The sequence below is a fragment of the Hevea brasiliensis genome, chromosome 4 (assembly GCF_030052815.1).
Source record: "Hevea brasiliensis isolate MT/VB/25A 57/8 chromosome 4, ASM3005281v1, whole genome shotgun sequence".
NCBI classification, from domain to species: Eukaryota; Viridiplantae; Streptophyta; class Magnoliopsida; order Malpighiales; family Euphorbiaceae; genus Hevea; species Hevea brasiliensis.
The window spans coordinates 51865804-51879630 of NC_079496.1; the positions used below are offsets into that span (position 1 = coordinate 51865804).

Consider the following 13827-nt stretch of genomic DNA (forward strand, 5'->3'; position numbering starts at 1 on the left):
CAGGCTCATGGCAATAATAACAAATGAATCCTCTTGAGTCCTGATTAGAACTAGCCTCTCCATTACGCTGATTACTTCTATTGCCTGTAATTCCTCCTCTACTTCCTCTTCTATTACCCTGTTGTCCATTTGGATTACGGCTAATAAGAGCACTACTGACAGGCTGTAAAGATTGAGTACTCTCTGTACGAAGGACCCGTGTGAACGTTTCATGCAAAGAGGAAATCTCAGAACTGGAGAGAATCTGAAATTTAGCAGTCTCATACTCTGGAGGAAGGCCTGCAAGAAAACTCATAATAGCCCGTTGCTCCCGTTGGGCCTGCTGAACTTTCACATCAGGACTAAAAGGCAACAATACATTAAGTTCCTCATATACCCGTTTAAAATCCATAAAATAAGCCGTGAGAGACTTATCCTCTTTCTCAGCACGGTAGAATGCCTTACAAACATCATAAATACGGAAAATATTCTCTTTACCAGAATACAGAAAATCTAAGTAATCCATCAATTCCTTAACAAATTCACAGTGATTAATTAAACTAATTACCTCACTATGAATCGAGTTCCGAAGGTGCAAAAACAACCGAGCATCCTCCCTTAGCCAAGTTTGTCGTGTATCATCAGTGGGTGGATCTTTAGTAAGGTGATCATCCTTATCAATGCTACGCAAATAGACCCTAACAGTCTTACTCCACTCCAGGTAATTCGAACTATTAAGTTTGTGCTCCGTGATCTTAGTCATCACCGGAATCACATCAGAAAAAACATTCTTATTGTCTGCCATTTGTTGAGACAAAGAAAACTAACCGAAACGCTAATCCAAAGTGCTTATAGCAGCAAAATAACCTAAAATCACAAATCAAGCAAATACCGAAATAGGATCTGAGAGCCAAACCTCAGAAGTCATTTAATGGTATACTGGATCAGGCAACAGCACACAGTGGTGGAATGAGGGGGGTTGAGGCGACGCCGGCAATGTTGATCAGGGTTGAAATGGCCGGTCAGCGGCCAAGGTCTCTCCTGAGCTGGGTAGTGAGAACAAATAGTCACCCTAGATTAATGACCTGCTCTGATACCATGTAGAAAGTGATGATTCTCATTGATTTCAATTAATCTGTACATGGGTATATATATACAATTGATTCCTATAATTGTGTTCTACTAATTAGGAAGAAATCCTAAATAAGAAGTCCTAAATAGGAATACAGAATACAGAATATACAGAGAAATAATATAGTGATTGACTTTCCATAACATGAATATAATTAGCAACTAACGTAAAAGTTTGGATTTATTTAGCCAATAGGCCAATTTGTTTTGAATGCTTTGATTTAATGAAACAAGCATTAGTTAAATGCTTTTAATGGTATTAGTATAATTTATTAAAATGTTGGCTGTAGTAATGATTTAGTTTTTTTCTCTTTAGTTTTAGCACATTGCAAATTTATAATATTGGAACTTTAGATTATTGTTGAATTGTTATAGTGAAGAAATTAAAGTTTAATGTGTATGTTATCAAATATTTTAGATTTTTATTGCATATTTCAAATCTTGATAGATTTTATTAAAAATGGATTATTTAGGACAATAAATAATTTCTTATTAACCTACAACATCCGAATCTTCAAATCCCCGAACTGAAATATCTAGAATTTTCAGGACAATACAGGATGGAGTTCTGATGTCACAGTAATGTTTTGGAGATATCATTTTAGATACCCCTGACTTTTGAAATAGTTTCAAGCATGTTCGAATGCTCAGATTAGATCAAACTGTGCTCAGCCCTAACACATACATACTATATACTTCAAAATGAATTGTAATTATACATGATATGCTAAACATAATGAATTCTATGTATTCTAAACTAACCTTGCATTTAGATAAGCATGCAATTGAATAAAGACTGATATGGACTTGGATTTGTGTTTCAACTTCAAGTGAAAACACAGAATATCAATATATTGTCAAATTCAAATACCACTTCATTTCAAATTCTCATCAGCCCAAATAAAGCCTTGAGAAAAAAAATTTCAAATCAAATTGGTTGTAAAACAATGTTAGCTTATTTAATCACAAAACACTGTTACATATAGCAGAGGTTGATATTGGAGAGGAAAAAAATAAGAATGGAGCTATAGTTGTATGAGGAAGAGAGTAGAGTAGCTGAAGTGTAACTGAGGTAGTTAGAGTTGTCTGAGTAGTTAGAGGAGAGTCAACTGAAAGTAGTTTGACAGGAAAGGGCGGGAACAGTTAGTATAGAGGGAGTCCTTGCTGTATAAATGAGAGAAATGTACTAGAGGAGATTCATTCCAAGAATCAATAAAAAGAATTATTTTTCTTTCTTTTCTAATTCTCTCTAAATATTCTCCCCTTTCTGTTTCTTTTCTCAACCTACTCCATTTCTATCTCTTTCTCTCCCTATTTCCCTGTGTCAGAGGGCATTATAGGTCTGTTACATAATGAACACATATCATGAATTTAAGCTCTCATATGAGTTATATAATTGTGTGGTTTCTCAGAAACATTAGTCATGGACTTCTATATAAAGAATAATGCATTGTGTCACAAAAAGAAAATAATAAGAATAATAATAATTTAGAAAACATACCTACTGGTTTAGTACCATCTGACATTGGAGTTTTATCGTCAGCCCATGTAGGGTAAAGCAATTGTTGACGAAGTGTTCCCAAAACCATATATGGTCTTTGAGGAAGAAAAAATATGCCTCTAGAGTTTCTATTAATTGGCCCTTCAAGTTCCCCAGCATTTTCATGTGAGGTATTTATTTCATCAGCAGGCAGTTCTGAAGACGTGGGCAATTGAGGATCATCCCCATCATTAAGATAGAAAGTTATTTTTCCTCTTCCAACATTCCAAAGACCAGATAAAGCTCTTAACAGTGATGTTTTACCACTCCCACTAGGTCCCATTACCTGTTAAGATACCCATGAAACACTGAATAATTTCATACCTTGCAAACTTACTTGCTTGCCATGTTAAAAAAATCAAAATACAAACTGATTCACTGACCAGCAAATGATCTTTCTCATTGATGACCAATGACAGGTCCCTAATCAGTGTAGCTTTACTTGTTGGTGTCTGTAGAGTCAAATTCTCTATACTAAGCAATTTTTGGCGACTGTCAACTGGAATAGACCCATTAAACTCCAAAATGAGTGAACTTCTATAATTGCAGTATGAAAGAGAAATCTCTTCTGATAACTCAGGCAGTTGCTTAGAGCTGCTGCTATCCAAGACATCATCAAATTCACCTACATATAGAAAGTGACAATGTTAAAATCAACGATTCATAAGCAAGACCAACTATCACATTAAGCATCTCCTTGTCCAGTTTCTGTATTGTAAGCATGAAATACATCATATGGAAAACATGATAAGTGGCGAGAGAGAGAGAGAGAGAGAGAGAGAGAGAGAGAGTATAGGACATCAAGCACGACAAATGTTTAATAGAAAAGAAACACAATAAAAGATGGAGCAAATACCAAAGTATTTGACTAATGAAAAACAGCACAATCAAAGGGCAAAAAATAAAAACAAAGTACATAAAATGATAAAGTAACTGGATTCTTTTACTGCATCAGTTCAGTATTAGAACTCTTTTCTCCCAAGAAAAAACTTCACTAACGACAAGAAGTTTCACATGGAATAATAACAATGAAGAATGGCAGGAAGATAAAGTCTCTCCAAAAGAAAAATAGATGCATGGATATCTCAGATCATTGAAAATATTACAACCATTTTATTATACATTCCAGTTTCAGGAGGGAGGCAAAATAACTAGAGGAACACAAGTTTCAAATAATTGCTCTTAAACACCAATCCCTGCATTATAAATCTTAAAAACCAATCCCTTCATTATAAAGTGAAACACAAGTGCATGCTTACTGCAAATATGTAATCTAATTCCCACGAAAATTCCCTTATAAACTGATCAAATAATGTCTTACTTCACTTACTTCATGGATTGTAACCAAGCCTGAGTGAATGAATGACTACATGTGTGTGTGCGTGTGCGTGTGAAAGAGAGAGAGGGGGAGGTGCACAACAAGCATAGTACCTAATCGATCAATGACGGCTGAAAAAGCACTGATGGATTGAAACTGGTAAACAATGAGAGAAAAATCTCCAAGGATATGGTTAAAAGCAGATACTGACTGATTAATAACACCAAACTCAATTTTGCCTGAGAAATACATAGGAGCAACAACAGCAGCGGGAAGAATTTGAATTAAGTACCGGTAGCCATTGGTGAAGAACTCTAGATTTCTAGAAGATATCAACAATTGCTGGAAATTTAATAAATAAATGTCAGGAAGTGAAATTGTATGCCGAGAACAGATTTGCATAGAAAAGTAGCAATAATAAATCAGAAAACCAAAGGCAACAACAGAGAACAAATATTTAAATGATTATAGCAGCTTGTCATGCCATTTATTATTGCTGGGAGCACTTCTGATGCAGCAGTATACTTACCTTCTCACATGAGAAGCTAGAGCCCTAATTGACCCAAATCTGTCCCATAGGGAGGAACCTACTAACAATTCTTATTCTTCTTCTAGCCAATTAAGGAATCTGAAGTTCAACAAGTTATTATATTTTAGGAGGGTGTTGTAAGCCAATTTTTATTTTTGATCCCCAACTATAATGAATTGAAACTTATTTTAGTCATATAAGGATGTAAACTCTATGGCACATTTATTTTCCATTGGGTAAAAATTATTTAGGTGCTAAAACATAGGGTTCTACATCTACCTCAACCACAGATGCATCTCCATGGTATTTAATAGAACTGCACCCTTTAGAATGGGATATAGTTACCACTATGATATCATGGCCACGGGCCCACAGCATTTATTGTGTATGCTTGATTACATTTAGAGGTTCATAATGGGTCACAATTGTGAAACTTCATCCATGACTGTTTTTGCCACTGATAGAAATATCGTATCACTAGCAAATTATAGCCCAAGGTATTGTATTATAGTATCTTTATATTGGCTTCCACAACAGCCTATTAGCAACAATGGATCATGCTCTTCTTAGGTTCCTCAACGCTTTTTCAAGTCATTGGATAACAGCCTATTACCTCCTCCTCACTTTTAGCCTACATATTTAGTCTTGTTATCTTCTCATTAGATGCCATTTGCTTTTCATTTTATTACCAAAAAAGGAGCTCATATGTACCCTTAAATTTGTCCTTCTCACACAATTTTCTCAACGCCATCAATTTTTGAGAGTGTGCTGCAACATTGACATAGTTTGTGACAATGAACCTTTGTTCAAAGCTGAACTTTCTGATATTCTCCCTCCTTTGTTTTTTTTTTTTTTTAAAAAAAAAAACTAAATTTTAAAGACCCAAACCAATAATTGGAACTGAATAATAGAAGACTTTGGTTCCAGGAAAGAAAAAAGAACCAAGGTTCGGCTTGGTTCCAGGGATTTTTCAATCCACAAATCATGCACAGCCCTGTAAGTTTATATGCATATGTGTGTATTTGTGTATGTGTGCATGAAAGCGCATATTTACTAATACAGGTGTAGTCCATGCATTGCCTACTGTGTGCCTGCGTAAGATTCAGGAAAAAAAAAATGAAAAATGCATAAATTAGCAACTAAGTAAATTATACATACATAATTATGTTTATATGAAGGTTCAGTGGAAATGCAATAATAGTTGTGATAGCACAAAAGTTAAAGATAGAAATTTATTTGAGCATGAAACTATTATTTGTCCAATAATCAAAGAAAAAAGCAAATTATGTCCTGATTTGTCATTTTGCATACAATTATAGCCCTGCCCTAGGAACCAAATAATTTGGGGATCAACCTTTAATAGCTAACTGCTAGCAACTAATCTAAATGGGGTCTTCACCATATTGCTTGCATCATTGCACTATGCATAGAAAGACAAATAAATAAACAAAGATAAATAATTTTTATTGTCAAATAAATTCACTCCCTGTTAGATTGTCCATGGAGCCAAAACTACATGTTATGTTAAGATTTAAGAATAAAAAGAAGAAAAAGAAAGAAAGGAAAGAAAAGGAAGAGAAGGGAGAGAGAACCATAAAAGACTACGTCTTTATTATTCTCATTCATTCTCTCAAATAGGAGGTCATATGTACACACACACACACACACACACACACCTCCTATAATTACTCTATTTAATTAGGAATAAAACTCCTACCTATTTAGGAATCTAAATAGGAATACATAAAGTCTACTAATTAAGAATCTGCTAATTAGGAATATAACTAAACATAAATATTGACTTTCCATAGCACTACACTTGTTATTGCTTTATCACCTTTCACATGTTATCTAAGTAGCTAATGGCTGCTTGCATATTCTATTATACCATCACTGATTTTCCGTTGCTTGATAATCATATGCATCACTTGTCTTTTCATTAATCGAACTCTCACCTACAGAGTACATCTGCCATTGCACTCATGCACAAGTATTTAATGTGAATTTCTAGTACTGAAAATAAATGAAGGGAGGGAGGGCAACGGATTGACTAATATAAACACCTCCTCTTCTATGTGCCATGGCTATTTCTTTCCAGTCTAATAGTGGACTCCCAATTCCTTCCCTCCCAATCTAGGTTCAAACTAGAATTAAGTTCAAAATTCAATTGCCCGAGATTGAAATAACAAGGAAATGGAAATAAGTAAACAATCTAGGATCAAAACAAATATTCTTAACTGTTAAATTTTCAAAAGCACTTCTGAAGCGCTGCAGCAGAAGTTGCATTTCATTTTCTTCACCGCCATAGAAAGCAATTGATTCAGCATTTTCCCGAACACGTACAAGTCCATAGCGGAAGTCTGCTTCTTTTTTCTCTTGCAAGAAATTCAGAGTCACCAATCCCTGAAATTGAAAGTAAAATGGCTTCAGTTCCATATAAGAATTTTCATATTTCAAACCAAAAACTAATCATTTAGTGGAAAGATGATTGTTCTGAAGATAAGAAAATTACCCTTCCAAGATAAACACTAATTGCAGTTCCACCCACAGAATATAGAAGAAGGACAACAAACAATGGGGGATAAATGCCATACAAGATGTTACTAAATGATATCAAGTCTACAGCAGCATTGAAAAGTATCAATGAGAAAGAAAGGGCTGTCCCTGTGAAGGAACTTAGGTCATCAACAATTCGCTGATCGGGATTATCAATGATTGATTGGGATTGAATTTTGTAAAATGCTTGATTCTTCAGATAGCGTTCCATGTAATATTTTGTCATCCAAGATCTCCATCTCAAAGCAAGGATTTCTCTGGCATAATCTCTTAGCACAAAGAACTACAAAAAAGAAAAAATAATGATAAAGATGGGTACAAAAGTTAGTAAAAGGGAAGAATACAAATGGTATCAGAACAAAAACTCAAAAGTATGAAAGATGGTACCCAAAGATGTGACTAGACTTGAGAGAAGACTAGCAGAGTAATACCTAAGGAATTGCAGGAAGCAATTTTTTTTTTTTTTTTTTTTTTTGAGTGCTCACCGGAATTCCTCCAGCAAAGCCTCCCAGGTAGTATAGCAGTTGCTTGGTGAACTGTTCTTGATCCTTGTCTTGCATTTAAAATTACAGCATTAGTTTTACTTTGAAATAGTTATAAAAGCCCCTGAAGTTCTCAATAACATACATTTTCATTGTTATTGTTCTAAAATTAGCAATGGAGATAAAAGGAAGGTAAGAATCAAGGCAGATAACCCTTTTAGTGTAATTTTGTTAACTTCTCCCCTCCAGGAATGGGGTTGGGGGGAGGGCACACACACACATGCACATTTAATTTTCATTAGCATTTACCTCGATTAAAATTATTAACATAATAAAAAAATATATATATAATAAATAAGTATACATGGCATTCACCTTGTACTTTTGTAACCTTGTACCAAATACATTTAGTTGTTTCACAAGTAACTTTTTATTTCACTTCTTCACCTAGTTGCATTTTGTTTTCAGGTTAAAGGATAGAGTTTAAAAATTTACAAGTGTAATGCTTAATAGTGTAATAAATAAGGAGGTAACGATCGACAGTAGAGTTGTAATGGTAACAATTGATTATGTTAGTAAAGGTGAATGTTATAATTATTTATTTATAATAGTCTAATATTATATTAGTAATTTTAATTGTGATATATACTAATAAAAGTAATTAAATAACTTTCCCCCCCCCCCCATCAATTAACTTACAGGGAGGGGCTTAACCAAAAAAGAATATACTAACCATTGTGTTTGGCAGAGGGGTAAAGGTGGTTAAGAATTCAACATTGAAACTTTTCCCTTCTTTACCCCTTTTGGTAAAAGTTAAGAGAGGGTAAAAAATTCAAGGTGTTAATATTTAATCCTCAAATTTTGGTTAAACAAGAACCCTTTCTCTTGGGTAAAGAAGGGAGAAGGGGGGAGAGAGGAAGGAGAGGCCCAAAAAAAAAAAAATTGTAAATATTATTTTGTGTTATGAAATTTTTATAATTATTTTATTACAAAAATTACTTAGTCGATTAATTATTTTGTAAGTATTTTTCTATTTTATTATTATAATTTAATTATGATTGTAAATATAATTATAATGCAACATATTTATAATTTTAATTTATTTATTATTTTATTGTAGTATGTATTATATATTATCTAATATTATCTAATTTTAATTATCTGGTATGTGGTTCAAGGAATTGGATAAGAAATAATAAGTCTTATATTTATAATTGAATTTATATAATTATATATAAGTTAAAATTATGAATATATTATTTAACAGTTAATTTTATCTGGTATGTGGTTCAAGGAATTGGATAAGAAATGATAAGTGATAAATTTTATGCATGACCATAATATTAGATAATATATAATACTTAACTACAGTAAAATAATATAGAAAAATATTACTTAGTCGATTAATTATTTTGTATTTGTCTATTTTATTATTATAATTTAATTATGGTTGCAAATATAATTATAATGCAACATATTTATAATTTTAATTTATTTATGATTTTACGGTAGTCACGTATTATATATTATACTGTGAAAAGAGTAGGAGATAGAATTATACTAGTAAAACTAGTACTAGAAGGAGAAATAACAAATATAGTTAGTGCTTATGCCCCACAAATAGGACTAGACAGTGAGAGTAAACAAAGGTTTGGGAAGATATGGATGATTTAATGCAAAGCATACCGAATGAAGATAATGTTTTTATTGGTGAAGATTTGAATGGGCATGTAGGAAGTGATAGACAAGGTTACGAGAATGTTCATGGAGATTTTGGTTTTGGCAGTCGAAATAAGGAGGGAAAAAGTATCATGGATTTTGCTATAGCATACGACCTAATACTAGCAAATACCTACTTTATAAAAAGAGAATCACATAAGTGGGCAACATAGAAGCCAAATCGACTTCCTCTTAACTAGGAAGACAAATAGAGCTCTATGGAAGAATTGCAAGGTCATTCCAGGAGAGGCTTTAACAAGTCAACATCGGTTGGTAGTCTTGGATGTCAAGTTTAGGAACAATTCAAGTAAGGTCAGAAGAAATAGTGTAGCTCGAACAAAGTGGTGGGAGTTCAAAGGAGTAAAGCAAGTGAAGTTCAAAAATGAGCTTCTCGAGTCCGAAGTATGGAAGCTGGATATGGAGGCTAATGATATGTGGATACAGATGGCATCAAAGATTAGACAAGTAGCTAGAAAAGTACTTGGAGAGTCTAAAAGACAGGGATCACTCTCAAAAGAGAGATGGTGGTGGAATAAGAAAGTACAAAAGGCAGTGAAGAGAAAAGGGAATGGTATAAGAAATTACCTAAATGTGATAATAATGAGGCATATGAACAGTACAAGATAGCAAAGAAAGAGGCAAAAAAAGGCAGATAGTCAAGCAAGAGCACAGGCCTTTGAAAAGTTATATGAGAAACTTGAAACTAAAGAAGGGGAGAAAGATATTTATAGATTAGCAAGGAGGAGAGAAAGGAAATGTCAAGATCTCAATCAAGTTAGGTGCATTAAGGATAAAAAAGGAAAAGTGTTGGTGAAAGATGAGGACATTAAAGAAAGATGGAGAAATTATTTTAATGATCTCTTTAATAATAGTCAAAATGGTAATAACATGAATATAGATTATAGAACAATAGAAAAGAATGTGAATTATACTAGAAGGATTAGATCTTTAGAAGTAAAGGAAGCACTTAAGAGAATGAAAGTGGGTAAAGCCTGTGGACCCGATGAAATACCAATTGAAGTGTGGAAGTATTTGGGAGATATGGGAGTGGCATGGTTAACTAAATTATTTAATAAGATTCTAAACTCAAAGAAAATGCCTGATGAATGGAGGAAGAGTATTTTAATACCTATTTTTAAAAATAAGGGAGACATACAGAGTTGCTCAAACTATAGGGGAATTAAACTCATGAGCCATACTATGAAGTTGTGGGAGAGAGTTGTGGAGCATCGACTACGTCATGATACTTCTATCTCTCTCAATCAATTTGGTTTCATGCCCGATCGTTCAACTATGGAAGCGATCTTTCTCATTAGAAGCTTGATGGAGAAATATAGAGATGTGAAGAAAGATCTACACATGGTTTTTATTGATTTGGAGAAGACTTATGATAGTGTTCCAAGAGAGGTCTTATGGAATGTGTTAGAACAAAAGAGGGTATCTATTAGGTACATACAAGTATTGAAAGATATGTATGATGGAGCAACTACTATTGTGTGCACAGTGGGAGGGGACACAAGAGATTTTCCGATCTCAATTGGATTACACCAAGGATCAGCCATAAGCCCTTACCTTTTTACATTAGTTTTAGATGAACTGACGAAACATACACAAGAGAGTATTTCTTGGGGCATGATGTTTGCGGATGATATTGTTCTGATAGATGAGACACGAGAAGGAGTCAATAAAAAGCTAGAACTTTGGAGAAGTACTCTAGAGTCAAAGGGTTTTAAGTTGAGTAGAACGAAGACAGAATACATGCATTGCAAGTTCAGTGAAGGCCAAACTGGTGATAGGGAAGGAGTTAGTTTGAATGGAGTGATACTGCCCCAAAGTAATCACTTTAAATATCTAGGCTCAGTCCTTCAAGTAGATGGGGGATGTGAGGAGGATGTTAGTCATAGGATTAAAGCCGGATGGTTGAAGTGGAGAAGTGCCACGGGAGTTTTATGTGATCGTAAGATTCCCAATAAATTGAAAGGAAAATTTTCTTTGTCTGACCATACGACCGGCTATGTTATATGGTAGTGAGTGTTGGGCACTGAAAGAGTCGTATGCATCTAATATAAGAGTTGCAGAGATGAGAATGTTAAGGTGGATAAGTGGCCATACTAGACTAGATAAAGTCCGTAATGAGAGTATTAGAGAAAAGTTAGGAGTAGTGCCAATTGAAGATAAGTTGAGAGAATGGAGATTGAGGTGGTTTGGTCATGTAAAGCGTAGACATACGGAGGCTCCAGTTAGACAAGTAGAGCACATTAGGTTAGAGAATAGAAAGAAAAAAAGGGGTAGACCTAAATTTACTTGGAGGAGAGTAGTACAACATGACCTAGAAGCATTACACATTTCTGAGGATTTAACCCAAAATCGTTCAGAGTGAAGAAAGCGAATCCATATAGCCGACCCCAAATTTTTGGGATAAAGACTTAGTCGAGTTGAGTTGAGTTTACGTATTATATATTATCTAATATTATGGTCATGCATAAATTTTATCACTTATTATTTCTTATCCAATTCCTTGAACCACATACCAAATACACTTAAATGCTAAATAATATATTCATAATTTTAACTTATACATAATTATATAAACTCAATTATAAATATAATTTATTAAGTTATATTACTATATTATATTATATTTTTGCAAAATCTATTTAGTTTTCAACCCATTTCTTTATTTTTTTTTTTAACTATTACTTCCTTAATTATTATGTTCATTTAATGCTATTTATCTATACATTATATCTAAAGTTAAGGAAGATTGCATTAAATTACACATCTCTTAGAAATGCTTTATTTATCCATGTGGCAATTTATCTTTTTTTTTTCCCTTTTTATTCCACTTTCTTCTTTATAAGTATTATATTTATTTAGATTTCCTAAATTATCTATAATTTCTCATTCTTTTTAGCCTTCTATTCTAATATGTATCATACAAAATCTAATGAATAAATATAGTCTACTATACTTTTTTTAGAAAAAAAAAATTATCATCACTCACAAAATTAAATTATTACATCAATTCAAAAATATACTATTACAAACAAAAATATTATCATCTAGCCATTATTCTTTTAGCATAATAAAGGGAAAGGTACACTTCAATACTTTGTTGTTTCGCACTTTAAGCATTCAAAGCCTATGGTCTTTTCGTTGCAATTCAGGGTATGTGGGTTCGTGCTATTGGCACTTGAGTAGCAAAACACCTAATGGCATTAAAAATGATCACTTGGAACATTAAAAATTTATTTTTTTGTTTGACATGTTAGCATGCGGATCCTTAAGTGCTAATTGGGTGAAACTACAAGCCCTGAATTGCAATGAAAAAAACCATACACCCTAAGTGCTCACAACCCTAAAGAAAGCTCCATTATATTGCTTATTGGTCTAAAATTGTTAATTTAAAACAACAGGATCAAAGTGCTTTTCAAGCTAAATCTCAGAGATATTATGCAATTAATCCTTTTCTTAAAAAGAATAAAAAAGAAAATGAATTAGCTTAGCATCGAAAAAAAAAAACCCTTACTAGCAAGGGCATTATAGAAGTCGCGGCCGAGGAAATTGAATCCAACGCTGATACCAGTGGTGGCCAACGTGAGAGCAAAGACAGCTCCCAACTGCAATCTGGCTTGGACCTTGTCGTCTGAGAACCAATACGGAGCAGCCACTTTCCAAAATCTTCTGAATAGCGTTTGTAGCTCAGGCACCTTCCTTTGTGCATCATCCTTGAAAAAACTTTTACCAATCAATACCAAAAAAGGAAATTTCCAAAACAACGAAAAATTTTCATAACAGGAGTCTAAACCTTGTCAGGCGGTGGTGGAGTAGGAGGAGCGGAGAGGTAAGAGTCAGTGACAGCTAATTTGAAGCGATATGTCCATGTGCGAAGCCCAGTAGAAATGGGTAATGGAAATCTTGGAGTAAAGAGGCCAGCTTGAACATGACAGCTTTTATGAGATTGGGAACTGGGAGTGTAAATACAAGTAGAGGCAGAGAGAAGCACCAATCTATGAGCTTGCGTTTCAACTATCATCTTCACATAAGAAGATTTCTTCTTTCCTTTTTTTTTTTATTCTCTTAGTTTATTATATATATTTGGTTTCTTTTCTTTCTCTATGAGCCTGAAGTCTCAACTCTCCTCGTGGATTATCCGCAAGGCAGACTCTCCTCGTGCGGTCCCAAAACCACCCCGATCTCTTTTTTCTCTTATTCACGATTCTCATTTGTCGTTTCTTTGGCATTTATATTTTTCCCAGGGAATAACGGAAATTATTTAACAAATAGGAAAAACAAGCATGAATGTCTGCGCGTTGTAGGGGGTTGGTCCAATATTTTTTAATAATTGTGTTAATGATTAATAAATATACATTAATTTATATAGGGGTGTACAGTTTTCGATTTAAATAAAAAAATTGAATCAAATCGATTAATTCGATTTAATCAGTTTGATTTTAAAATTTAATCGGTTCGATTCAGTTTATAATTTTAATAATTTCGGATTAATCGGTTCGGTTCGATTCGATTATTTTTATAAAAAAATTAAAAAATCGAACCAAATCGAAATTATTAA

At 33.6% G+C, this 13827-nt stretch overlaps 1 protein-coding gene across 7 annotated transcripts in view; it reads right to left on the reverse strand.

The window, feature by feature from the left end:
- Positions 1-13464, reverse strand: part of LOC110659834 (ABC transporter D family member 2, chloroplastic) — a 33247-nt gene extending 19783 nt beyond the window's left edge. Inside the window, exons 1-9 of one of the 7 annotated variants that reach the window (XM_021817892.2) lie at positions 13063-13456; positions 12784-12982; positions 7539-7606; positions 7010-7336; positions 6736-6900; positions 4082-4310; positions 3034-3275; positions 2612-2936; positions 896-1025 (exon numbers count right to left, since the gene is read on the reverse strand). In XM_021817892.2, the coding sequence (XP_021673584.2) occupies positions 904-1025; positions 2612-2936; positions 3034-3275; positions 4082-4310; positions 6736-6900; positions 7010-7336; positions 7539-7606; positions 12784-12982; positions 13063-13290 (1905 nt within the window). In that variant the 5' untranslated portion in view covers positions 13291-13456 and the 3' untranslated portion in view covers positions 896-903. Of the gene's footprint in view, positions 1-895; positions 1070-2611; positions 2937-3033; positions 3276-4081; positions 4311-6735; positions 6901-7009; positions 7337-7538; positions 7607-12783; positions 12983-13062 lie in introns of those variants that run through there. The other 6 variants (XM_021817895.2, XM_021817888.2, XM_021817894.2 and 3 more) reach the window with 6 other exon arrangements.
- Positions 13465-13827: the final 363 nt, after the last annotated feature.